Source organism: Bombyx mori, chromosome 1 (genome assembly GCF_030269925.1).
Source record: "Bombyx mori chromosome 1, ASM3026992v2".
In the NCBI taxonomy this organism is placed as follows: Eukaryota; Metazoa; Arthropoda; class Insecta; order Lepidoptera; family Bombycidae; genus Bombyx; species Bombyx mori.
In genome coordinates, this window is record NC_085107.1 from 171,154 (window position 1) to 197,453 (window position 26,300).

General features: G+C 35.9%; 1 protein-coding gene across 2 annotated transcripts in view; it reads right to left on the minus strand.

Moving 5' to 3' along the window:
• LOC101739615 (adenylate cyclase type 6) overlaps nt 1-26,300 on the minus strand; it is a 203,776-nt gene that overhangs the window by 23,457 nt on the left and 154,019 nt on the right. For both annotated transcript variants that reach the window (XM_021352310.3, XM_021352309.3), the window contains exons 7-12: nt 19,058-19,245; nt 18,793-18,962; nt 18,225-18,345; nt 12,473-12,629; nt 12,081-12,230; nt 5,299-5,420 (exon numbers count right to left, since the gene is read on the minus strand). In XM_021352310.3, the coding sequence (XP_021207985.2) occupies nt 5,299-5,420; nt 12,081-12,230; nt 12,473-12,629; nt 18,225-18,345; nt 18,793-18,962; nt 19,058-19,245 (908 nt within the window). The remainder of the gene's footprint in view (nt 1-5,298; nt 5,421-12,080; nt 12,231-12,472; nt 12,630-18,224; nt 18,346-18,792; nt 18,963-19,057; nt 19,246-26,300) is intronic.

Here is a 26,300-nt window from a genome sequence, read left to right on the forward strand (position 1 = left end):
GATTTTCAAGAATTCGTGTTTTTTTAAGCGGTGTTGTTTTAGTAAATTATATTATTTACTAGGCTATTTTCAACACCATTTGAGATCTTGAATATGGTTCATTTTGCATTGTTCCACTTTCATTTAATTTTCTCTTTCTGTGTTAGTAATAATATTAGTAATAATAACGTTTGCCATGACGTCAGAACTACGTACTAAAACAATACAATATTAAGTATCAGTTGAATAGAATATTTGAAGTGTATTCAACTGATAATTATTTTTAATAAATGTATCTTTTTTATTGGATTGGTTTTGTTAATTTTAAGTATGTTTCAATGATACTATGTACATGACGGCGTTAACGATATTTCTGTTTAGCACGTGCAATAGGAGTGACTCACACAAGCCAGGTGCGCCGGCCGTGTCGTTCGACTCATAAACAACAGGTGCAACAGAAGTGACTCATAAATAAGCCAGCTGCGCCGGCCAGTATAAAAAGGCGGTACGTGCCTCGCAATGGACATTCGTTGGACTGCGTTTGCCCGGTGCACTTACTATATCCTTGTTACGTTGTGTGATTCAGTGACTGTTGTACGTACTGGTTAAGGTTGGACAAGTGTTAAAGTGAATTGTTAAGATAACATATTGTTGATTAAATCAGAAATCAAAGGTGACTTCGTTTTACTTGGTGTTCAACAAAATAATGTCTACCCTTAAGCTTATATACACATATGGACTTGTTGTTGTCTGAAATAAAAATAAATCATTCATCATTCATTCATTCAATATTGTATTTGTATAATAACATTGTAGTTAAATAAATAATCCCCTGCAACCTTAACGAGCACCGTTGGTCCAGCCCAAGGGCGGCACTGTTATAAGATGTTTACTGGAAGAGATCGCCTTAGCTGACAAGTCCGTCCATTTTACTTTCACTACGAGTATAAGTTTAACTTTCTCATTTTTCTTTTATAGATTGTCGTTATTTTGTTGTATCTAAGTGCAGTAATTAAGTCGTTGTGGCTTAAAGGATAAGATGTGAGGTGCATTCGTATATAGCGATGTAATGGTCTTCGAATCCCGCAGGCGGGTACCAATTTTTCTAATGAAATACCTATATACTTAACAAATGTTCACGATTGACTTCCACGGTGAAGGAATAACATCGTGTAATAAAACTCAAACCCGCAAAATTATAATTTGCGTAATTACTGGTGGTAAGACTTCTTGTGAGTCCGCACGGGTAGGTACGACCACCCCGCCTATTTCTACCGTGAAGCAGTAATGAGTTTCGGTTTGAAGGCTGGGGCAGCCGTTGTAACTATACTGAGACCTTAGAACTTGGCGCCTTTACGTCATTATTGTCTATGGGCTCCAGTAACCACCTAACACCGGGTGAGCTGTGAGCACTTCCACCCATCTAAGCAATAAAAAAAAGTAAAGTGTATGACATGCATGACAAACGATTATAATAAAGAGAGTTGATTTTTTAAAATTAAAATTTAATAATAAACATCATGAATGAATGTTAATGCACAATGAGATTACTCGTACACACTGTTGTCTGTTGCATGTCGACGGCTGAAGAGACGCGACTCAATGCAACGTAACGAGCATTACATTCTTGGGAGTGCTTGTTCTGTTCTACTTTGTTTATGTTTACCATTCGATTTATGACTCATTATAGTGTTTACCTGACGTGGTTCAGTTATCTAATCAGAATCTTTTTAGATTCGTGTTTGTTTATTAAAATCTAGTATTGAATAAGAAAACAGAATAGAGAAAAACTTGACGCGTACAAATTTATGATACCTAGAGAATGGTTTATTCGAAATTAATAAGGACTACGCTAGAAGAAACAAACTCCCTATAAGCGTAAGTTAGGAATTTAAATGTGGCAACTATAACTTTATAAGGTGTACGGTTATAGGTTACGGGGCATTCTAGATTAATTACATCGCAATCAAACTAAAACTTTCAGGTTCAGGTGTCAGGATTATATTTAATATTGCTTAAAATTATTATTTTAAAGTTTAGGCTTAAGTGAGAAAATTTGTAAATTTGTATAATAATAAGAAAAATGTTTGGTACTTTGTGAATTGCCAAACGTCAAAAAGAATTCTGAAAAGTTACGACAGGAATCGACTTTTAAGGATCAAAGAAAAGACTTTTTGTGACGAACGGCACGTCTACACGTTCTGTAATACATTTTAAATGATAAAAGTTTTACTTTCAATAATTCATTTTACATCCACCCTTTCATCGTTCAGCTCAGTACTGTGAGTATTACTGTCTCATCGACCTGTTGATCTGGTGCTCTCTAATTGTTTTTTGAATTTACTAAGGATGTCTGTGCGAGTTCGAGTAATTAGAAAGATTCTTACTTGTATTGTAAGGATCGCTCGGGACTTTATTTACCATTGGCCGCAACTGGTTGCGATGTCGAACTCTCACCTTGATCTCGATACTGTCAAATCAAATGGCTGTTTCATTTTATACGTTATAAAAATTAAATATAAAAACATTCTTTTGTTGATTCTTTGCAAAATATTTCGAGTTCAATTTTGCTGAGATTTATCTCATATATATATAATATTTTATAATTTAGAAAGTCCTGTCCATAGAATTTGCAATCCATCAATTATGATCGAAAAACCTCTCCTAGCGTTATCATTATATATTTAACATTGTTAAACACATACATTTAAATTAATTTAATAAGGGTATTATGGTTTTGAATTTATCTATAGTGGAATGTTCGGTCATGCAACTGTTGATACAGCTACTTTTTATTTCACCTATTCAAAGTAAAATGATGATTAGTGTAAGCACTTACGTCGGGCGGGCCAGGTGTTTCTTGGAGAAACAATGTTCACACAATTAAGTGTTACAACAACAAGGGGCTGTAACAATAAATTGGTTTGCTTCGAAGGTGTTCTTCAATTGAGCATTCGTACGTCTATTCGCGTTAAATAGTTTAATTGCAACTTATCTCTAACATACCTGCCGGCGCGACTACACCAGCTTATGAACTTTATGAATTGCTGTCTCTGTTGAAGTTGCACGGTACATTTAGATGGAGTTCACTACCACTAGATCGACAGCAACGTCGAGTTAGTAGGTAACCATTCTTTGAGTTATTGAATATTCTCGCCGTTCAGTATGTACAGCTCATATTCAAATTAAAAATGATTGAAGACTAACTGCACCGTTAACAACAGCTTGCTCATACATTATTTATCACACTATTAGGTGTACACTATTACACATTACATATGTACGTACAGGTTAACTCAAAGAGTGCGTTACGGTTCAAAATGGTGTTGGGATATTCGTGTTTATCCGTATGCATGCACTGTCGGCCGTAATGTGAATGGAAACCGTATATAAAATATTAGGGATCAAGTGAATACGAGACGACCCGTTTATTATACTAGATAAACTACATTTTATTAGGGAAAGGAATTCAACGAACATAAATTCAAATAAGCTGAAACGACGCCTTTTATGTTTCTAGGCGAGATACTATAATAGTAACTGATCCTGCTCTTCGGCCGGAACAAAGGATTTTTGCCTGCGGTTGGGGCAAGTATAAAGTCTAAAAAAGTACTTTACAAATTTAACTTGTACTTGTACCACATTACTCTGTGAATTTTCAAAAGGAACTTTATGAACTTTGAAATTAACTCCGAAACATCACTTACAGCTTATTGTGATTCAATACCTCAAAACCTTTCTAAAACAAAATGCGCAGACGCTTTTCGTAAGAAACAACAGCAGAGATTGAATTATTTTTTAACAGAAGTTGTTATTAATTATATAGATGCATGCTGTGAGAATAAAACGTTCAATTGTAATTTTAGAGTTTTCCGGAACTTGATAGCACGTGGTTTTTTTACGTGAGAAAAACATAAAAAAATCTGTAATTTTAAGTATTTGTGATCACTTTTATGCAACCAGGATATTAACTTTCATTAACAAGCTAGTAGCAGTAGAATCAAGTATTCTATTTTGGGATTTGGCACTGAAGTTACATTTCCCCACGATTTTCGAAGCTCAAGTAGAGCTTGAGGCCTCAAAGACGCGGATACTAGTTCTGGAACATTTCTCTGAGCATTTAGTAACGCGTAACTTATCTTAAGAATTATTCATTTAAATATAAAGTAAGCTTTTGTCTTATGCTATCAAGAATACAGGAGAAATCATTGCATGGAGCCGTCAAAAGTGTAATATTAACTTCACGAAACTTGTCTTGTCGTAGTGTATTCACACAATGTGGATAGAAGCTGGCAGCACTATTCATTTCTAAATTTGTATATTTTTATTTCATGCACTTCTAATTTAGATACAGCGTTTTTTGGTACTTCGCGATTAATTCCCGAAAATCAAACACGATCCACGCTCACCAGTCACTGCTACGAATTGTTGCTAAACAAATGAGGTTTCTTTTGGAAATGTCGTTGCGTAGAGCTCACAATGCTTGTTTTTTGATTGCCCTTGTAGACATATGAGTATACGGCCTACTTGATGGTGAGTGGCTGCCGTTACCCATAGACGTCCCAAATTATAGGGGCAATGCCAGGCCGCTGCCTACCGTCAAGTACTCTTTGCAAGCTCGTTTGAAGGAAGACATGTACTCAGGTAGAGAGGAGCTCATTTCAAAGCCGGATGGTACGTGGCAAAAAAGATCTCTAGACACGTACCGTGGATGAACGCAGTGGTGCTTGCTAGGTAGTATGGACGAACTCTAATCCGGCGACAGGCGATTCATATTTCCATATCAAAGTGTTACGAATCTAATACTCATTCCGCGTCAAAACTATTCTAATCTAAACTTCGAGGCTCAGTTCGCGCCCTCTGTTCACGATGACGCTCTTGACACGGAGAACAAGCCGTGAAACACGACATATGTACTTTGTGATACAGCCTAATGATTTTGTTGTAATGTAAATTCAGTGATGCGGCAGCCACATTGGCGAGACCGTACGGAGTCACACGTGTGAGGAGTATTCTGACGAGCGCGATGTGTTCTGGTCCGCTCGTGAATTGGTGTCACTCACAAGATGTCCTACCACCAGTGTAAAATCGCTGATCTCCTTGATAAAACTTTGGTAACATTATTGTAATATCTTAATAATAAATGCGTAAGTGTGTTCCTTGTTTTTATGATTTTACGTCGCAACGGTTCTACATATCAGGAAATACACAGTATATACATATATATGTATTATCTTAATGTATGATGACTTGGCAAGCAATTAAGAATGCTATGATGATCCAGTTGTTTGTATGAAGAGGCACACATGTAGAGCGTACCTGACATTCTCGTAGCGCTGAATGTAGATCTTGTGGAACTGCTCGTGGCGTGGTTGGCTCGCGATGTCCGCTTTCATCTCCATAGCGACGTGGCGCGGCAGCACGGACAGCAGCAGCCGCTCCTGTACCCGACATATTTAAAATTAAATAGCATGTATGTGCGTTAGCTGGATCGGAAAAAAATCCGGAATATTCGAAGCTCTATTTCTTCTTCAACTCTAAATACATGTGCATTGTTTTTTTTAAATATGTATGTCTTTTAAATATAAAACCATTCTTATTTCTCTTTTTCATTAGATGTACATATTTTGTTAAGTGTAGTTAAGTAAGATAGTGTTTCCTAGCGATAATATTTGAAACTCATCGACTTATGTTGTAAAAGTGGGCATTTATTTGTTTTTGCAATTGCTTAGTGAGTGTATATCATAAAATTAGTTTAGGGTGTACGACTTTGTAAGCACTTTCTATTTGCTTTGCCAAATAAATCAACCATTGCAAGTGTCAAAGGTGTCAGGTGTTTGCCGATCACTTTACGTTCTAGTGACTAATTACTTTGATGTAATTATAGATTCTTGATTTTTCCTGTTAGAAATTGAAGAAAAATATCTGGTATTTCTAAAGAGTAAAGTCTTTTTAACTCGAATGATAAAGCCCAGAACCATGCATCCAGTACCGATACACTGCACTGCACTTGTAATTTTAAAACGCGTTCAAAAATATTGTTGAACATTTAATGTATGCCTGTAAAAATATTGGCTTTTCCAAGTCTCTGATTTGCATAGTATAAATACTAATAACAATCTTAGAGCAGCGTTGCCGGAAACTTTAAAAGAGCTTTTTCAACAATTTTGCTTATATTGAAATTTTTTTATTATTTTTACTTGAATCTAATATGTAGTTGTAGCCGTTTCTGTTTGTTTGCGGTTTTCCTTTGTATTTATTGAAGTGAAACTTCCTTATCGGCGTTGGAAAAAAATTTACCGTCACATTTTTCGGTTACGCGTCACTTTTTTCCGTTACGCGCCATCTGTTTTGTATTCATGTCTATGATAATAAAATCCTTTTGTTTAAACTTTATCTAATTTAACTTTTTTGTATTCATGTCTATGATAATAAAATCCTTTTGTTTAAACTTTATCTAATTTAACTTTATTTAACCAATTTCTAGAAAGTTGCATGTAGATCATTTTTCGAAAAATAAGGCCATAAACAAGTTTCACTTCTTACGTGTGTACACTAGTACACGCACACATTTTTTTTATTATTAGCAATATGTGGATTTTTTTCCGAGCGAGCTTGTTGCAGTTGAACCGAACTGATCAAGTAAATCTGCATTTCGGGCCTTTGATTCGTGAAAACACCATCTGGTCTGACAAGGTACCAAAACCATTTTGCGAATTTATCTGAGAGGGTGTATTACTTAATTTATCATTTATGCAACGGGAAACGTTGTATTGAAATGGAATGACAACAAAGCATTATTATACATTTAAAATGTACTGGGAATATTGGATATCTTACAGGAATTTAATTTTAAGTTTCAGAGTAAATATCGATTTACATAGGTAAGATTAGTGCACAATAGTATACCTCACTATAAAATTGACTATGGTTCAATGAAATCCAAACAAGTCCTCAGAGATTAGTTCTATGAGATTAACTCGTGTTCTCGTATTCGCGTAGGAAATCGAGTGTGCGGATTAAATCGGATGTGTCAGAAACGTATCGAGTAGAAAAGCGACCGATAACGCAATCTTGAACGAGGCCAGCTCCACATCTCACTTGAGCGATGCGAAATGCAATATATTCATATTTTTTTTGTTGTTGCTTAGATAGGTGCACAAGCTCACAGCCCACCTGGTGTTAAGTGATTACTGGAGCCCATAGACAACTATGACGTAAAGGCGCCAAGTTCTAAGGTCTCAGTATAGTTACAACGGCTGCCCCAGCCTTCAAACCGAAACTCATTACTGCTTCACGGTAGAAATAGGCGGGGCGGTCGTACCTACCCGTGCGGACTCACAAGAAGTCCTACCACCAGTAATAATGAAACGTTCAATTTGTTCAAACGTTCACTCAAATAAAACACGCAGTCCCCGTTGAATTTTATACCGAAACAAAGTACCTTGTTTTTTATTTTTAATTGAAGGTTTTCGAGAGATGTGTTTATAATTTTATATTTATATAGAAAAATATTTACGCTCATTTGTATTAGTAATGGCAAAAAATGTTCCGTTGGCTACAAACAGTCAGCTTACTATCTATTACAAAAATATAATAGTTGGATAATATTAGAAAACAAGGTACGCGTCCGCTAAATAAAAAAAATTGTAAATGCTAATATTTATTTTTTATATATTGTATGTCGTTTAATATTTAATTCCGTGAGAAGGCGCGTATGTTGTACGAACATAGCAAGCACAGCGCCCCGAGTCGCGGGTCCAGTTGGTTGTGTCGTGTCCGCGCTTCGATCAACAATAGTAACTAGATAAAGGGATACGTACAAAATTAAAGCAAAAACTGTCCGCGTGAATATATACTTATATAGCTACATTCGTTTACTAACAAACGGAGAAAAAAGTTTTGAAACACTTTTACTTTCAAACTAATAACAACTATGGCACCTAGTAATAAAGTCACAAATCTCCAAAACATTATCTAATACTTACGATCATTCGTCACATAAAACGAGCAAAGCAATAAATTACTCCTGTCACTTACCAATAAAAAGACATATTTTAAACAACTTTTAATGTTAAATCAATCTTAAGGGTGCAACAAATAAAGTAACTTTTCCCTTAATTGCTCTGAGAACTAACATCGTTTTGCTTTATTTATTTTTGCTTCTTGAAATGCCGATTTCTATTTACTACAGGAGGTAAGGGAGTCGCGCTTAACACTAAAATAATTTATTAATGAATTAAAGTAAAAGTTTAGTTGTTTACTTTTTATGTTTTGGAAATGTATGTTTGTTAGTATCTAAACATTACTTATTATTTTATTAGCGTTACGTTTTTGTGTAATATATATTTTTAAGTTTTCGCGACCAGTGCACATAATAAAACAACGTTTAAACGGTTTCAAGCGTGGTATTTTTATTACAATGTTTCGGCCACATTTCAGTAGCCGTGAGCACGGAAGGCAAAGATGTCCAGTGTCAATAAGCGGAGTTCTTAGCTGGCTTATAAAAGTCATCTCTTGTTTCTCTGGCGACAATCGAGATCCATTCTGCACCCGTGATTGCTAGGAAAGCTAAAATAAAAATGGAAAGCTAAGTATCTAATGAGAGTCCAACAAACAGACACAAAAGCAGCATTAACCAATTTTAACCAACTAATTTTGAAGTGCTGCTAACAAATTTAAAAAAATTATTACAACACAAATCTACTCCATGCATTTACTGTTCTGTTAAGCAAAAGTTTGTCCATGTGTTGGCCGAGCCTTGGCCAACATTTGTAGCGGTGGTTAAAAATCGGTAATTTTGTTCAAAATTTAATATTATTTATAAGTTTAAAGCTTACAATATAGTTTATACTTCATGTACTTACCGAAAGTAAGATACTCCGGCCGTTAAATTGCTTTTTCGGGCCTTATTTTTGCAACTTTTGAATACACACTGCGGTATTGTGAGACGGGTTGACATTGGCTGTGTTTGAAGTGAACTAAACAAAATAAGAGCTCACATTTCAAGTGCGCTGTTATTTGACGAGACGGATTTTATGCACCGACCCGAAATCTAGTTACTATTGTTGATCGAAGTGTCCGCGCCACTCCGCGCCGACAGTCGGCCCACAGCGCTAAAGCGGGGTGCTCATGTCGGCCGACACTCTTCTCTTACATCATGTCTACGTGTTATGGTTTCTACTATTCACTCGTTCGATCTTGGGACAGTATGCCTTCGAGCAAAACTAGCTTACGGGTGTACTAATAAACTTTTTTGTTCTCTTGTAATACTTTAATGTACTTACGACGGTCGTTTTTATTGGCGATCAATTAATCAAATGTGGATTCCAAGCTGATAACATAAATTAACTAATTGGACAGAAACTGATAACTACGAATTTCAAAAGATTTTGCTGATAGGTCTCTCTACGTTGAGCCGTGAAAAATTAAATAACAACACTTAACTTTAAAAATAAATACTTAAAGAAAAATACTTAACGCTTATCGACGATTTCCAATCTAAACATAAAGTCAATTCAATTAAAAAGTCTTTTATTTTTCGCCTAATAAGCAACTATAATGTATGTAGACTGTAATACATACTGTGACATAATCGTATATATACATAATCGGACATATTTTTTTAAAATATCAATTATTTATTAATTATTATTATTATATTTATATTTAAATACTTTGAATGATTTTTGTTTTAGATTAAAATTTTAGATTAGCTATAGATATTAGCTATTAGATAGATCCTTTATGTGTATGCTAATAATCCAGTACCAGAGCACAAGTGAGGGTGGTCCAGATGTCCTGGACGCCACTCCTGGGACATTAATAATGGTAACACGATCTAAAATTTGTCGACCGCTTTAAGGTAATAACTTTCACCACATGGTACAGCGATATGGGTGGATTCTTGATTTGGATTCGTCTGTTGTAGCAATCGTAGCCCTGCTACGAAATCAAGTAAGCTCTACGAATTTACAAGCTACGACCAGCAGCATTTTACAATTACTTACTATAATCTAACGAGGTTTCCAGCAGAAATTTTCTTCTGGACCGTTTTACCTAATAGTGCTAAAGACCGACAATTTGGAAATTATTATATTATATATTATATCCGTCTTACGCCTTGATTGCCGTGATTGTACATGTGATTTTACGTGTGATCAGCCTTAAGTTTATTGATTAAATTAATAAGGCGTGGGTTACTAACTCGTTTCTAATAAAATAATTCACTTTTTGTTCAAATATGTTTTCCAAGAAACATTTACTGAATAGTTTACTGTATGTCAAAAACGATACTTTATAGATTAACATTATTTGCGTATATTTATTTTATTTGTAGATTATTTTTTATATTTGATTATTTTATGTAACATTATTTGTAGATTTCGTCTCCTACATTTTCGTATTACCGATATCGGTATAAATTTAAAAGTTGACTACCCGTTCACTTTCCCGGACCGAGCTGAGGCAGGTACGTATCGTTGCGTTAGATTAATACCGCGCATCAGATATTGCAACGAGTTTCTATCGGAAAAAAATATATCAAATTGCATAGCTCGCGATTTCGATGAGCACAAACCTCACTGATGCCTTTGAAATCTCTACAGTTCATATTCTCTCGTCTTTATTACCAGTAACGCAAATAAAAGAAACCTCTAATTTTCTGACCCTGGTCCTTATTACTGGTGGTGAGACCTCTTGTGAGTCCACGCGGGTAGGTATCATCACCCTGTCGCAGCCGTTGTAACTATACTGAGACCTTAGAACTTACTTACAAGGTGGGTGGCGCATTTGCGTTGTAGATGTCTATGGGCTCCAGTAACCACTTAACACCAGGTGGCCTGTGAGCTCGTCCACCCATCTAAACAATAAAAAAAAGAAAACACAAAAATGCAATAATATTAATTCAAAAAAATTAAAAAAAGTTTATGCTTAAGTTGATTATCTATAAAGTTGATTATTGAAAACACGAATAAAACAACATTTTCTGAAAATAAATCGAAGCTAGGTCGATTTATTGCCTCCGAAATCCCCTGTATACTAAATTTTATGAAAATCGTTGGAGCCGTTTCCGAGATTCAGATATATATATATATATATATATATATAAAGATTTAACATAAATATATCGATGCTGCAGTACGTCTAGGAATGTATCAGGTACAAAACGGGAAGCAGTAGGTTTTATGAAGGCTTTCTACTAATTGTAATAACATTAGTCTAATTATATTATAGTGCAAAGTTTTCACATAGGTTTGCTGTATTAAAATATTATCCAGGAATTCATAAAGGAATAGGAAACGGGCCGATATATTTTTTGTCCAAATTGATCGTACATCAAAAGTGTAATCATGTTAATGAATCTGAATATTAAATAGACTGTTCAGACACAAATTCGTGGCGTTATCAAACAAGGAACAGGTATACGCTAAGCGCATAGGACCGGCTTCCTTGACCCTCAGTGATGCAGCAATATGAACATAAACAGTTTGGACATTTTCTCCTGTCTTCATCTGTCAGCTGGAGAACTTATTTTATTTTCTTCGAATGATTACTGTTCGAAATACACAAAATACCGGGGCTTAGAATTTAATTTAGTTGACAAAAGACAAAGTCCCTTGGATTACTTCCACCGTTTTTCTCGGAACTTGTGCGTTTCAGCTTATTAAAATTATTCCTTAGTTTTACGGACGAAGGTGTTCATTTAATGTATTGAATAATAAGGTAATTGGTAAAAAATTCCAGTTGCGTCATTCTTATTATATTCGAAAATATATATGTATTTATTGAATTGCAATATAATACGCTATTTTGTTTAATTATGTGTCTATTTTTGTGCAATTAAATACTGGATGATTAAAATATGTATTATATTCTAATTAAATTTTAGATATTTCAAAATTATTAAATATGAATGGGTATTTTTAATTTATTTATGAAGTTAATGATAAAAAGTAGAAAAGTGAAACCTGAATGTATGAGCGTGAAACCCATAAAAATAATTGTGTTTATTTAGTAAAGTATTGAGAAAGGTGGCAAGTCAGCAGTGTAAACAAGTAAGATTGGTGAGTGGCGTGAGTGTCGTGCGAGGCGGCGGGTACCTGCTGCTGGTTCTCGCGCTGCGTGAGGAGGCGCGCCTCGACGCAGTCTCGGGTCTCGAGGAAGGCGCGGCGCTGGGCGAGCTCACGCGGCTGGTGCGTCAGCATGCCGGCCGCGTTGCACGCGATCAGCGTCGCGATCGTGCAGTACAGCTGCCGTATATAAGCACTTCTCAATTATTGTACTCTTTATGAAACCGACTACCGACATTTAATACTTTCGTTTAACTTCTTCTCAATTAGGACTTCTCAACAAGCGATGAATTGACAATATATTGCCCATTGGCTCTGGTAGCCATTTAACAGCTAACAAACTACACCGAGCGGCAGACCGTAGGCTAGAGTATGGGTCGCAGTAACTGTGTGTGCATTGCAGCGTAAGAAGTAATACTGACCTGCATGTCAGATGAGTTGTCGAGTAGCAGATGCGCGCCGATGTTGACGGCGGCCAGCGCCAGACCGCCGATGGTGGCCTCGTGGAGTCGCACCGGGAGCGTCGCGTACGTCACATACGTGAACAGCGAACATGCTCCCGTGCTCACTGTTAACGACCTGTAACATATGTACTTGGTTCTAGACAATTCACTGCGACTGACCTTACACTCTATCCATAGACACGATCGATTCCAAGTTTGTCAGGACTCATCGTACAGACAAGCCCGAGACACTCAACTCTCTTACTCTTATTCAAAAAGAGTGATAATCTCCGGAACTATAGATGCATCTCACTTCTGTGCCATATATATTATATTTTATGTATGTAATAGCTTCGAGAAATTGACGAACAGTCTTGCGCATAGGTTCAATGACTTCCAGCCTCCCGAACAAGCCAGTAAATACTAGAATACCGTAGACTACATTAAGAAGCTGCATGAGGGTATATGAAATACCGAGGACCACTGCCTGTCACTTTGCGTAGCGTCTGTCTGCGTCTAACTACAAGAAAGCCTTTAATTCGATCGATACTGTCAGTCAGATTACAGGACCAGAGTAAAGTTAGTCCAGGGTTAATGTCCGCAGGACGAAAGTCTTTGACAGTGTGAGTCAGTCTTTGAGTGTGTAATCAGGGATGACTTATGGTACCAAGACGTAGTCACTCACAATCTAAGTCCTAATGAGTAAGGCAGACGGCTGCATCCGGAGTTTTAGACACGAAAAGTTTTACCTAAAGGTGTGTGACGATAGCCTCTTACTCATGAATATCATAAGATTAGTACTTCGGGCACAGCCGAGTCACTGCTTGCCGCTGAGCTTGCGATAAAACACCTCGCAGGTAGTCGTTTTCTTCGATGATCGCTCAAAACTAAGATATACTAAAAGCGTCCGTTGCTGCCTTTTTCTCTCCAGCGTAGTCGTTATACTCATAATTATCAATGTCAGGATTAGGAGTGGGTGATATAAATCGTATATAGATTCAATATCTATATATCGCAGCAATATCGTTGAATCCGATATCGCCCCGCACGAAATCTATATATCGATATCAGCCGATACACGGTATTGCTCGATGTGATGCGCATCGCCATATCGTACCGATTCGTGAATCGAAATCTATATTTCGATATCAGCCGATACACGATATTGCTCGATGTGATGCGCATCGGCATATCGTACCGATTCGTTAATATCAGCAATATTTGTTTGGTTCGTATCGAATCGGCCAGAGTGAGTGAGCGCACGATAGGGATATCATGTGATGAATGAAACAGAAACAGGCATTATCCATACAATTGTAAACCTTATGTTTAAGTCCATATGTCTGTAGATTATTCTTAGCGTATCAGCAGGATACAATTAAGGAAAGAAGTTTCAACTTTCGATCCTAACTTGAATGCAGTATAGCCTATTTGCATCGTTGAATTTAATTTCACGCGCTTTGACCTTGAACTAGAATTTTTGGACAAGTGTTTATAAATACTTAAAAGTTTTTTGTGTTTGATTTTTAAAGTACACATTTTTCTATTTTTAGTTGAATCCAAATAATTGAGTTTATTTCTTGTGTTTGTATTAAACTTTTGAAATCTACACTCTTTTGGTATATTTTGTAATTTTAAATTAAGACACAAAATACTAAAAACTGAAAATAATGTAACCAGTCCTAAGCCTGGTAAAAGCATGAAGGAAAGTTTTTTTTATATTTTTATTTTCATGTTCTTTTTATTACTTTAAGATCATATTATAAATTGATATCAGAAAATCAACCGTATAACGTTGACTTAAATCTATATCTACTACGATATTATATCAGCGTATCGTTTCAAATCTCAAATATCATGAATCGAGAAAATCTACTAGCATCCATCAATATATAGATTCAGAAAATATATAGATTCAATATCCGATATTGATCCTCGATATATAGATACGATTCGATACGTGGCAAAACCGATATTACCCACTCCTAGTCAGGATGGAAATAGACACGTTTGTCTTCGTTCGTAGTCAGGGCTAAGCCGCTGCCTACCGTTAAGTACTCTCCACAAGCCTTGTTTGAAAGAGGAGATGTCATAGCACTCGGGAAACACCATGGAAGGGAGCTCATTCCAAAGCCGTATGGTACTTGGCAAAAATGATCTCTGGAAGCGCACTGTGGATGAACGCAGTGACTACAGGTATTATAAAATATGAACTTCGGTGGCGAGCAGTGTGATGGTAAAAACGAGTTGATGGTATCATCTTAAACAATTCCTTAGAGCAGCACTTCGTAATCGGATATAATTTAAAGTAAAGTTTTATTCAAATATTAACGAGTAATGAACATAAAGTTTTAAAACGACATTGGAACTTTTTACATATCACCGTTAAACGGAAATTATCTATCTAACTATATATATAAAAATGAATTGCTGTTCGTTAGTCTCGCTAAAACTCGAGAACGCCTGGACCGATTTGGCTAATGTTGGTCTTGAATTATTTGTCAAAGTCCAGAGAAGGTTTAAAAGGTAGATAAATATGAAAATGCTCAGAACTAAATAAAAGTAACAATTTTGTTTTCCCTTTGATGTCGGAGGGATCCCCGTCGGACGGATTCATTTTATTTGTATTAAGTTTATTTTATACAAAAGCTTAGGTCTTTTATTTATCGATTGAGGCACTACGAAGTCTGCGGGTCAGCTAGTAAGAAATAAAAAAGTAATTGTGATTAGTTATGTTGCCTAACTATTGCTTGTCCAGTAAAATAATCGTTTGGTACCAGATAAGTATGTATCAATAAAAAGATGTCCATAGTTTTCGGATAAATATCGATGTGAAACTCTTACTCATTTCAAAAATGATACTCGTTTCTCAAGCGCTAAAATAATAGGAAGGTATGATTTTGAAATACTAAAAAAAGCTTTCCAGGTGGAAATATTATTTATGAATAAAATAAGTGTAGCATGAAGCGAAATAAAACATAGTTTACGGCAAGGCAAGTTCATAAATGATTGTTAGGTATTTGATTAATATTTGGTTACGTGATACGAGTTCATACGAGTGGTAGCCGACCATAACAACATTCTAATAACGTTCTTTGTTCCGCGGAACTGAGATGATTCACTGTCAACCGTAGCCTGAATATAAAGGGAGATGTTTCACGCGAGACGATTACTGGCCCCTTATGGTTTTCAAGAATGGTTAGTAGCTTTTCTATTTGCCACGCATTCCTTCCTAACATAATGATTGCATATATCATTATTTTATAAATTATATTAAACTAAATTTGACCTTAATAAGAAAATTCTAAAAACAATTACTTTAACAATTAAAACAGTTATGTAAAGTGATCTTTCGAAACCGTGTCAGCGTGTCTCTCCACGAACTGTTCAGTTTATTGAAGTAACAGTTACATTAAGGGCGGGCCGCTCGAGCATTGGGAATGTTTTGTTAAACGAGAAACAAATGGGCTGACCCTGGCTCTGTGGTTAGTTTCGAGCGAACAGTTCAAGCGAAACTTATGATCTGATGTAAGTTGGAGAGAGGGCGGCCGCGCAAACGCCACGGGCCGCGTTTGTTGATATGGATTCAACTTTTGTTCCAACTTTACACATACACTCAGTCCATATATTTACAGTAGTAATAGGTATATGTAATTATGTATATTTACTACATATATATACACACATTGCATGTATTTATCTTCATCTATGTATACAGTTGTGGTCATGTAATTACGAACGATTTGAAGTTCCTGATTTTTTTATCTAAGTCATATAATGTGTAGTTATATGTTCTTTCTTAAAAGTAACTAGTTATGTTATGAAATACCCACATGAATAGATCAAACGGGACTACAACTGCAGAATAATATCACTACTTTTTTTTTATTAATTTGGTAACAAATTCAAATAGTAATAATGCTATTGGACAAATGGTCAAGAACGATTTATTACATAGCTCTAGAGTTGTTATATGTGAGTAGATTAAATTAAAGTAGATTAAATAAATCACATTAATGTGAAGTGTGCAAAGAAAACAATACATTTCATGGATTTTAAACTAATATTAATAGTCAGCAGCATGTGCGTGACTTTTAATTACCCCTTTACACAAACGAGGCATTGACTCTACTAATTTATGAACATTCATAAGAGAGCTAGAGTTCTATTCTTCTGAGAAAACATCGCACAGTTCTTTTAAATTGCCTTCCATTTGAAACTTAACCTCACCCCGCAGATGCTCTATTGGGTTTAGATATGGTTTGTCAGCTGGCCAACCTGAGACATATTTCCTTTTATCAGCTTAACGGATGTGTACTGCTAGTATGATAAAGTTTTGTGGTACGAGAGAAATACAAAAAGAAACATGCAATTACTTAAACTTGTTAGCTTGTAAAAACATTCCCTTCAAATAAACGTTGTAATTATATGACCAGCAAGCACTGTATGATGTAAATTTATTGTGTAAACAGGTTGAAGGTTTGTTCAAAAGAATATTTAATGCATTATGAATGTGAAACGTATTACACACCTTATATTAATATTATTTGTTATTAAATAATTGTAAAAATGTTAATATTATGAAAATAATAAGTTAGATAAATACGTAAAGCTATCCTAGGGCGGTAGGTAACATGGCAACACAGCCGAGTCGTCATTTTGAAAAATGGTGCGCGTGCAACTTAGTGCACGTGGAAAAAGTGAAACTTCTTAGAGGATAACACAATTACTTATACTACGAGTATACAACATGAACTCAGTGCCCTTAAGCTGCTTTTATATATATAAAAATTAATTTTGTTTTCAGAAAAATGATTATATCTTACCTTTATTTATAACTTAACGTAATAGTAAGTGTAATAGACATAAGCACAAAGTGTAGCAATAATCAAATAGAAATTTAATAGTTTTAATAATCTAAAAGAAATGTGTAATTATTTCTGAAATTAGACTAAAACATTTATGTTTTATATGCTAGAATTTGAGCTAGGATACAGAAAATTACGATGTAGTTGTTTATTTAATGAGTAACTAATTAATACATACGAATGTGACTATTGTTTTATATACAATCTAGCGACCCGCCCTCGCTTCGCTTCGGGGACTAAAATGTATTATTGATTTTATTGAATTTTCTTTTATACAAATTTGATATTTGCAGCACGCATTCTGTCAATGTTATGTCAAACGCCATAAGGTTACATTAGAAAATTTAATAAGTTGGTTAGTTTGTCTTAATGTTCTAATTTTCCGCGCAATTTTGTTAATTTTTTTTTTCATAAGAACCTTTTCAACATAAAAACAACAAAAACATAATTATCCAATTTGTTGCAGGCGTTCTGAAGTTATGCGTGTACATACGTCACGAAATCTAGAATAGCTGTGTGCCGTGACGCGCCTCGCCTGTGTAGTGTGTGGTAGTGGAGCAGTATAAGAGCAGCATAGGAGCAGTGGTGGGGCAGTAGTGGGCTCGTGGGACCGAGTCCGACAGCGTGGTGCATTCGTTTTGCACGACCCCACTCACTGTCAACCTGTTTCTTTAAGAAGCTATTCTAGCAGGAACAAGTTGTAAACTCAACTTTCTACTTTGTTGTAGAAAGAAAGACGACTTTTTCATTTGCCTCACGATTTTTTTTACACTAGTTAGATAGATATACACACACATGCATAAAATGATATATTTTATTTGTTAAAAACGCAGATTTTGAAGCATGTTGTGAACAAAACTTACCGCAGTACTGAAGTTCCGGCAAATGAGAATTCAATGAGCAGGAATGCGACGAGCACCACATAAGAGATGGTGAGCAGGTAGATCTCATTCATGGCGGGACGGCTCAGACACGCCAGCAGGCCTGCCAGAGCACATTGCGTCATGAATACAAACTCTCATTCTAGTTAATATATTTCTGGAGTAGAACAAAGCTAGGCCAAAGGCACAGTTTCATAAAATAGCCCCTTGTGTTTTAGTGATAGAATAATCATGATGTGATGTAGTGGCCTAGAATAGCACCACCCTATTTCTTTCGGCGAGGGTCGTAAAGGGATTACCCGAACAAAGAGTGCAGCGCCCTGCGAGCCCTCTGTATACCAATGTGCTGCGAACAGCAAACGGCATTTGCCAATTGGTATTGTCGCCATGCTTATGTTACAGCTTGCGTTCCTTACAGCACTACTGAACACATCAACGCGACTCCTCAAAGTTAGTGTCAGCACGCCCGTGTCTACGACGTCCAGTAATCACTGAACCATGATGCTACGTCAAATCGTCCACAACGCAAAGAAAGTCATTACAGACTCACAGGCAAAGACCAGAGCGCTGAGTCCGAGCACGATGACGTTGATGATGTGCGCGACCCGCTCCTTCTCGTAGTAGATCCGCTTGTAGTGGGACGGGTCGGTGTCGTCGAAGGACTGCGAGTCGCTGAGCGTGCCCGAGCGCGGGTACTGCGTGAAGAACTCCAGCGGCTCTCTGCACAACAAACACCACGTAACTCAATAAATACTGATCGACTCATTCTAGTCTGCTGCTAAACTCTAATCGATTATGTCACCGATGAAACTCACAGATTAGGTTCCGTACTGCTCAATACGAATGGGAACGGTATGAGTTCTCCCAGGAAGTTCTGAGCAAGGAGTAGCGTCCGAACTTGCACCACCATGAGGCCGACGGCGACGGTCAACAGCAACCCCAGCAGGTGCGTCATGTTCGTCTGGTTCATGCGGAGAAAGTAGCGTTGGTACAACATCTCCACCTACAACGAAAAAAGCTTTATAATAACACTGCAAATTAATACACGCCGTTCACCGTTCACCGCAGCAAGTTAAATAGATAATTAAAGAAAAATGCGATTAAAATGCTGATCATATAAAAATATTATCGATTATATTCTAAACATTCTGTACCTTATTCCAATATAGAACTAGAAATGTGTAAATTTTCCATTTCTTTAGATTTTTGTGATTTAATGAAATGATTATATTCGAAGTTCCATATACTAAAGCTTAATTTTGTATAATATTATAACCTTATTTGAAACCAATAATTACATATTATTAATAAAATATTACGTTAACTTATAAATAAATAATAATATTACCCAGAAGAGAATTTACCAATAAGACTTTTAACTTACAAATGATGCCCTACACCTACGTACGTATGTTATTGTGAAATGTTAACTTTTTCATGACTTATACCTACGTAATTAAGCAACTTTAGTAAATGTGAACATTCACAAGCTTGTAAGTTAAGTTACCTAATAATAATATCTATGCCTCTAGATACAAGATTTAATATAAATGAGGTAGTATTAGTATATTGTACATGTTATCACGACACGACGTGGAATTAGTTCCTAATTAAATTAATTTGCCCGAGAGAGGTGGTGTTGCTATTTTACCAGAGCCCCATGCTATCCAAGTATGTTTTTTATTATAACAGACATAACATTGTATTAAAATTATTAAATTCGTACAGTTTTCTTATTGAATTCAACTCAATAAAATTATTCATTTAGATTCGTTTTTGATGATTAAAATTATGTATAAAAATTTACTGTCTCGGAGGTTAATTATCATGTCCCCAAGTAAACATGCGTAAGGGGTATAGGAAGGAACAAATAGGCTTTTAACCTATTTGAAGATATTTACGAGGTTTTGCGTTACGTGGCATAATTGCTGCGTAATTGTGCACACGAGAACCCTCGGCACGTCGCCGCGCACCGTGCCGAGGCCCAATTACTGAACATTTATTTAGTTCATTGTCCGTCTTGCTAGAAATAAGAAAGTTATGTTACCTTTGATACCCACTGCTGGGCATAGGTCTCCCGTTTTTTATGCCATGATGTATGATCGCCCGCCATTATTCATATCCACGTAGGAATTTGTAACAAAAAAAAACCAAACCCAAGAAAAGTCAATTTCTTTCAATTACCGTAATAATTACATTATATACTCGTATTTGTTGGAATGGATCAGATCTAAAAGTGATTACGGGGCGCAGAGCGTGTCATGTTTTGTTGATCACGTCTAACACGAGTACGTACAGCGTCGTGTCACTGGAGTTGGTAATTACGCCCCGACGACCTGTGTGCGACAGTTCCGCCCCACTAAACACTGAACCCTAATTAAATTACCGTCTAAACTGTACACATTGCCAATTATCGTACGCTTTGAGATTTCGTTGTTTTCATTTTGTAAAAAATGATTTACATTAAAATATATGTATATAGTAGTATATACTCTCTCTGGATACCACAGTCTACGTTGCCATACACACTGCCGAGAACAGAGGAAGATGGCGAGACATCATCCAGAGAAGGATAATGGGAAGAGATGGTCACGATCCTCAGACATGAGGAATGTAACTCAGAGAGAGAGAGATATATGTTTAGTAATTAATATTATTTTAAATGACCTGCGGTTTCTTTTGCTTTTTACGTAGCAATAAGAAATAGTAATACGAATGGATTTGAAATAGAGGCTCACTTTGTTAATTTAAATTGTATTTTGTACGGTTCTCGCAAGTCGTTGACATAATTAAAACTAATTTTATATAATCGCGTTTCTTATTTTGATTTCATTATTCTATTTTCATTATCTCTGTAGTAATTTTTCATTATTATAACTATAATTAAATAATTTACTTTTTAATGACATCCAAAAGGTTTCATATTCATGAATATATAGCGCATGATATTCTTAGGAGCCACTTGTTGAACGAAACAACATTTTAAGAAGCGATTTTCTGACCTCTTGGTGGCAATAAAGTGACTCGAGTGCTCATCGAGTGGATTGCTTCGTGAGAATCCTCTGGGGTAATGAGGGTCGCCGATACGGGTGCGAAAATGTTTTACGATTAATCTTGTCCATTATCTTTTACTTATTCCTTCACTATTTGAAGTACATGAGTATCTAACACTTATTCATTATTTATGTCTTAGAATGAAGGGTGTTAGTGAAGTAGAGTCAGTAAATAATGTACTAATACTGGTAGTATTACTACACTAGTAAAGTACAGACGAATAATAGAGAGATGTATTGGACAGCAGAGGGGTCGCACGAAATTAGTTTTATTTAATGATTGATGAATTTAATTAATATTACTAACGTGTCATGAATTTAAAAAATATTTTAATAGTTACTTTTACTATAATATTTTTGGTTTGTTTTGGAACTCCGGCGAAAATTGGGCACAACTTGGGTTCGAATAGACAGTCAATACAAAAACAAATTTCAATTGTCGTACTTCTGGAAGAAACGTTACTTTATGATAGTGGTTTGAACCCTTCCAACTATTCTTTGAATTAAAAAATACATCTACAATTAATCCGCAAAATACCAAGATAAGCATTGCCAAACAAAGCCGTAGTAAGTTCGGAAACTAATAATAACATTGCGATACCACACGAACGAGGCTTATCGTAAACTTTACTTCTATAATCAGTGAACTATTCAATTGAGTCAGAGATAAAATTACTAACTTCGCAAACTTACAATATTATGTAATGCTTAAAAGATATAAATAGTTTATGTGACGTAATAACAATAAAGATATTCAAGGTTAGTAATTTTCATGCATTCCGGGCGGTTAATGTGAAACATTTACGATTGATTTCGCGTTTTTTAATGTTTATTATGTGTTATGTGTTAATTTAATGTTATTCGATTAATTTATTAGATATTCTTCATGAAATAGTCCAACGAGTAAACGAAGAAACACATAATGCAACGAGCTCATAGGGAATCAAACACAGACGTGATATAAGTGAGTACGGCCAATCATTACCCATATCCAATATTACTTACATTTTTTACTTTCAGTTTACATTTAAAAGAAAATGGTCTCGTTTCTTTTATTTACTGCAAAACCGAAGCCCCATTTTTTGTAACAATTAAATGTGCAGAGTCGTTTAGTTATGTACGTGGCGGTGCGCGGCGAATGTGCTTCGCCATCGAGCCCGCCCCTTGTGTCAAAATATTTGTTCTCATTTGTTGCGAACTTTAGTAAATTGGGGCTCTTATCATAACTGGGAATGTATTTCTCTGTGATTTAATTGTGTTGTTCACTCTATGCGCGTTTCGGGCAGGCATGAAAACAAGAAACAAGAACTAAACAGAAAGAAACAAGAACAAGAGACAGTTGTTGTCATATCTGTTTTTTTAAGTTTCACATTTCGATACCTGAAAACTCCACTACAGCCTGTGAATACACAGAGTTGACTTGAAGTGTATTTTTTATAAAATTACTTATTGGAAGTCGAGTGTTTCTTTAATGAAATTTAAAAGGATATTGAAGAAGAAATTGTTAAATGTTGTAATTATCTGTCATAATAATAAATAAATAGTATATCTATAATAAAAGCTAGAATAAAAACGTGAGTAATTTTACATAATTTTTATAATCGTTTCGAATCTAACGGTGAGAATTTGAGACTTTCTTTGTAACGCAGGAACGGATTCCGCGAAGCGATCGCGACATGACAAATAGATATTTGCACATCGGCACGGAACCAAGTCATCATTAAAACTTTCGACAGTCAAGAAAGTTCGACACAAATCCTTAGTCAGACCTTTTCTTTAAAGGTGTGCTAAAAGTTAACCACCGTTAATTTTCCTAGATTAAATAAATTATTTGAGATTTATATTATTATATAAGAGCAGTTTGACCAGCAAACATTTGCAATTCATTCAGTTAGCTAGGCATCAAATAATTTAGAACTATTTCCGAATATCAATAGTGAGTGCATGCTGCGCATATTGCATTCATTTATATATACAGAAATTAAGCAGTTTTCATTAGCTACGTTGCTAAGTCTAGTATGGATCTAAATTTTTAGTAGATCTATACTAATATTATAAAGAGGAAAGATTTGTTTGTTTGTTTGTTTCGAATAGGCTCCGAAACTACTGGACCGATTTGAAAAATTCTTTTTCCATTAGAAGCCGACATTGTCCCTGATGAACATAGGCTTTTTTTATTTATTTTTTTATTTTTTATTTTTGGTTTCATGTGTGTTTTAATGTTTCCGAAGCGAAGCGAGGGCGGGTTGCTAGTTTTAAATAAGGCTCGAGAGGCATGTACCCTGCCTCTCGAGCACTAGACGGTAAGCTGGGCATTCGCGGTAGTCACACGTATGTATCAAATTTATACTGAAATGATAATTCCAATTCTAAAATATATTATACACAGAAAGTAATTTCAATTAAAAAATAAGTTACCATATTTTTCCAATCAATTATTAAGATAGTTTTAATTTTATTTTTTACTTATTTAACGTATTCGATCCGTTGGCAAAGCTAGGCTATGTTTATTCCTCTAGTAATATAAATATCGTATAAATCAACAACCTTGGAGAAACTGACCTTTTTTTTTTCAAGATATGACATCAAATTGTGAAAAATGCATGTGAACGTTAAATTTAGAATTTTAATTTCCTTAAAATTACGCATCAAGGCTTCTCTTGTAGACGTCAGCAAAGGCAGGGGCGTAACTTTTTGCCACCGCTGATTACTCTACGTACATATACCACGTTCGAAGATAACCTTGGCATGATTACGGAATTATGTCGAATAGTTCCTCATAAGATGTCACGTGGAAAACACAGTACAGAACAAAGAAAGAACTGGAGCCCATTCGTAAACCAAGAAGTTCCGAATAAAGTGACACAGTGAACCCACAAACTTTGCTTGAGCTAAATTTAATCGCCCCATTTGGAGATTCGTCCCAGAGAGTTCTCACTTCAGATATAAGTTTCGATTGCCTCTCCTGCACTACGCTCCGACAGAGCTGACTTTTCATTCTTATGACCGAGTCAACTGCAATTTTGGACTGTGAAGCAAAGTTCTACAGTAACCTACATACCTAGTCAGGTCATAAATTCTGTCACATGTTTAATGTAAAATAATTGAAACAAGTTTATTCATTATGTAACCATTCATATACCAAAATGAACTTAACAAAACATAGATTCTTATGACACTAAAGTTTATTCAAAATGACCTCCGTGATTTTGAATACAGGCCTTCAATCTGCGCGGCCAGTCGTCTATCGCAGCACGAACGAGGTCCATGTCAATATCGGCGGCTGCCTTAATCAAGGATGTCTTGAGTGACTCCAAATTGGGATGAGGCTTTGAGCACGCCTTTTCCTCCAAGTGTTGCCATATCTTGTAATCTAACGGATTCAAATCTGGACTGGAGGAGGGCCAGTCTTCGTACCGGATGAAGTCGATTTCACGCGCCGCCAGCCAGTCTTGTGTGCTCTTCGCTCTATGAGCTGGCGCCGAATCTTGTTGGAATACCCAGTGCCTGTTATTGAACATGGTATGAGAAACAGGTTCCATAAGGTTCGTCAGGACTGTATTTTGATACACAACTGCTTTCGTTTTTACACCTTTCTAACAAAAATGTACCTCTGTTAAGCCCCAATAAGAAACTCCCAACCATACCATGAGCGAGGATGGAAAATGACCTCGTTGGACACGCGGAATACGGTTGCTCGCTTCTTCACTACTGTGTGCGTACACCTTATCATTTTGTTTGTTGTAGCTCTCTTCTACGGTAACAAATTTTTCATCCTAAAAAAGGATTTCCCGATATTTTTTTCCCGCGTACCACTTCAACAAAGCGCGGCATCTCTTCAGTCTCAGGTCCATTAGACGAGCATTCAAACGATGTCCTGTTTTTCTTCGATATGCCCGAAGCCCTAAGTCTTCATTTAACACCCTTTTCACCCTGGTTCTGCTTAACCCCATCTGAAGGGCCAACAGTTTCTGCTTACGTTTGGGATTTCTTTGAATTCGCGCCTTCACAGCTTTTATCACTGCTGGAGTCCTAACAGACTGAGGGCGACCACTTCTTGACCTGTCATCTACACTAGAGTCTTCATTGTATCGTTTGATGGTACGATAAACGAATCTTTTGGTTATATTCAAATTTTTCAGTACGTTAAAAATTTGAATTGGCGCGTAACCGCAACGATGCAACGCAATAACTGCAACACGATCTTCTTTAAGCGTCCACTCCATATTTAAAAATGAGTAAAATTCTAAAAGTATACATTGTTATTTTCATGAACAATTCGAAATTCGAATTCAATAAACTTTTTTGTGGCCAGCATTCTAAAAGAAAAGTTTTTACTGTGTGACAATACTTATGACCTGACTAGTTATTATTATCAACAAGTGCTATTTATTTCGTTATTTGATTTCAAGCTTTTGTCATGGTATTAGTTCAAAGAAGTTTTATTCTAAAGTAAAAGCAACGAACCCTGAGACATTATGAATCAAAAGAAACAAAACAAATGACAAAAGTATGTGCAATGAAAGGAGCAGACGCAAACATAAAACTTATTCGCGGTTATTGCGCCGCATCTTTACAGCTACGAAACAACCGATACGAGTATTTAAACATTTCAAAAATTAGAAAATTGTGGTGCAGCTTGCGTAACGTACTGTTATTAGACCAGATAGCTTAGTGAGTGAAGGTTTTAGTTTAGAGAACCACCAAAGGGGATTGATCTCTGGAAATGTATTTCAAAATGAAGGCGAGATAAATCTGGGGTTTTATTAAGTTTCAGTAGAATTTGGATTCTCACAAAATAGTCCTGATGAAACCAGAGGCTAATGTAGACATAAGCGTTGTGGGTGCACGAAGTGACTCAAAACATTAGCATCAGTTATCCAACAATGTGATATTGCGTTATTTTCCTATTATTTACTGTTAGTAACAGTTTTTTTTTTCATTTTATCTCTAAATGCAAAGTTTCTGATAATTTCAAAGAAACTACTGAAGAACTAATAATCGT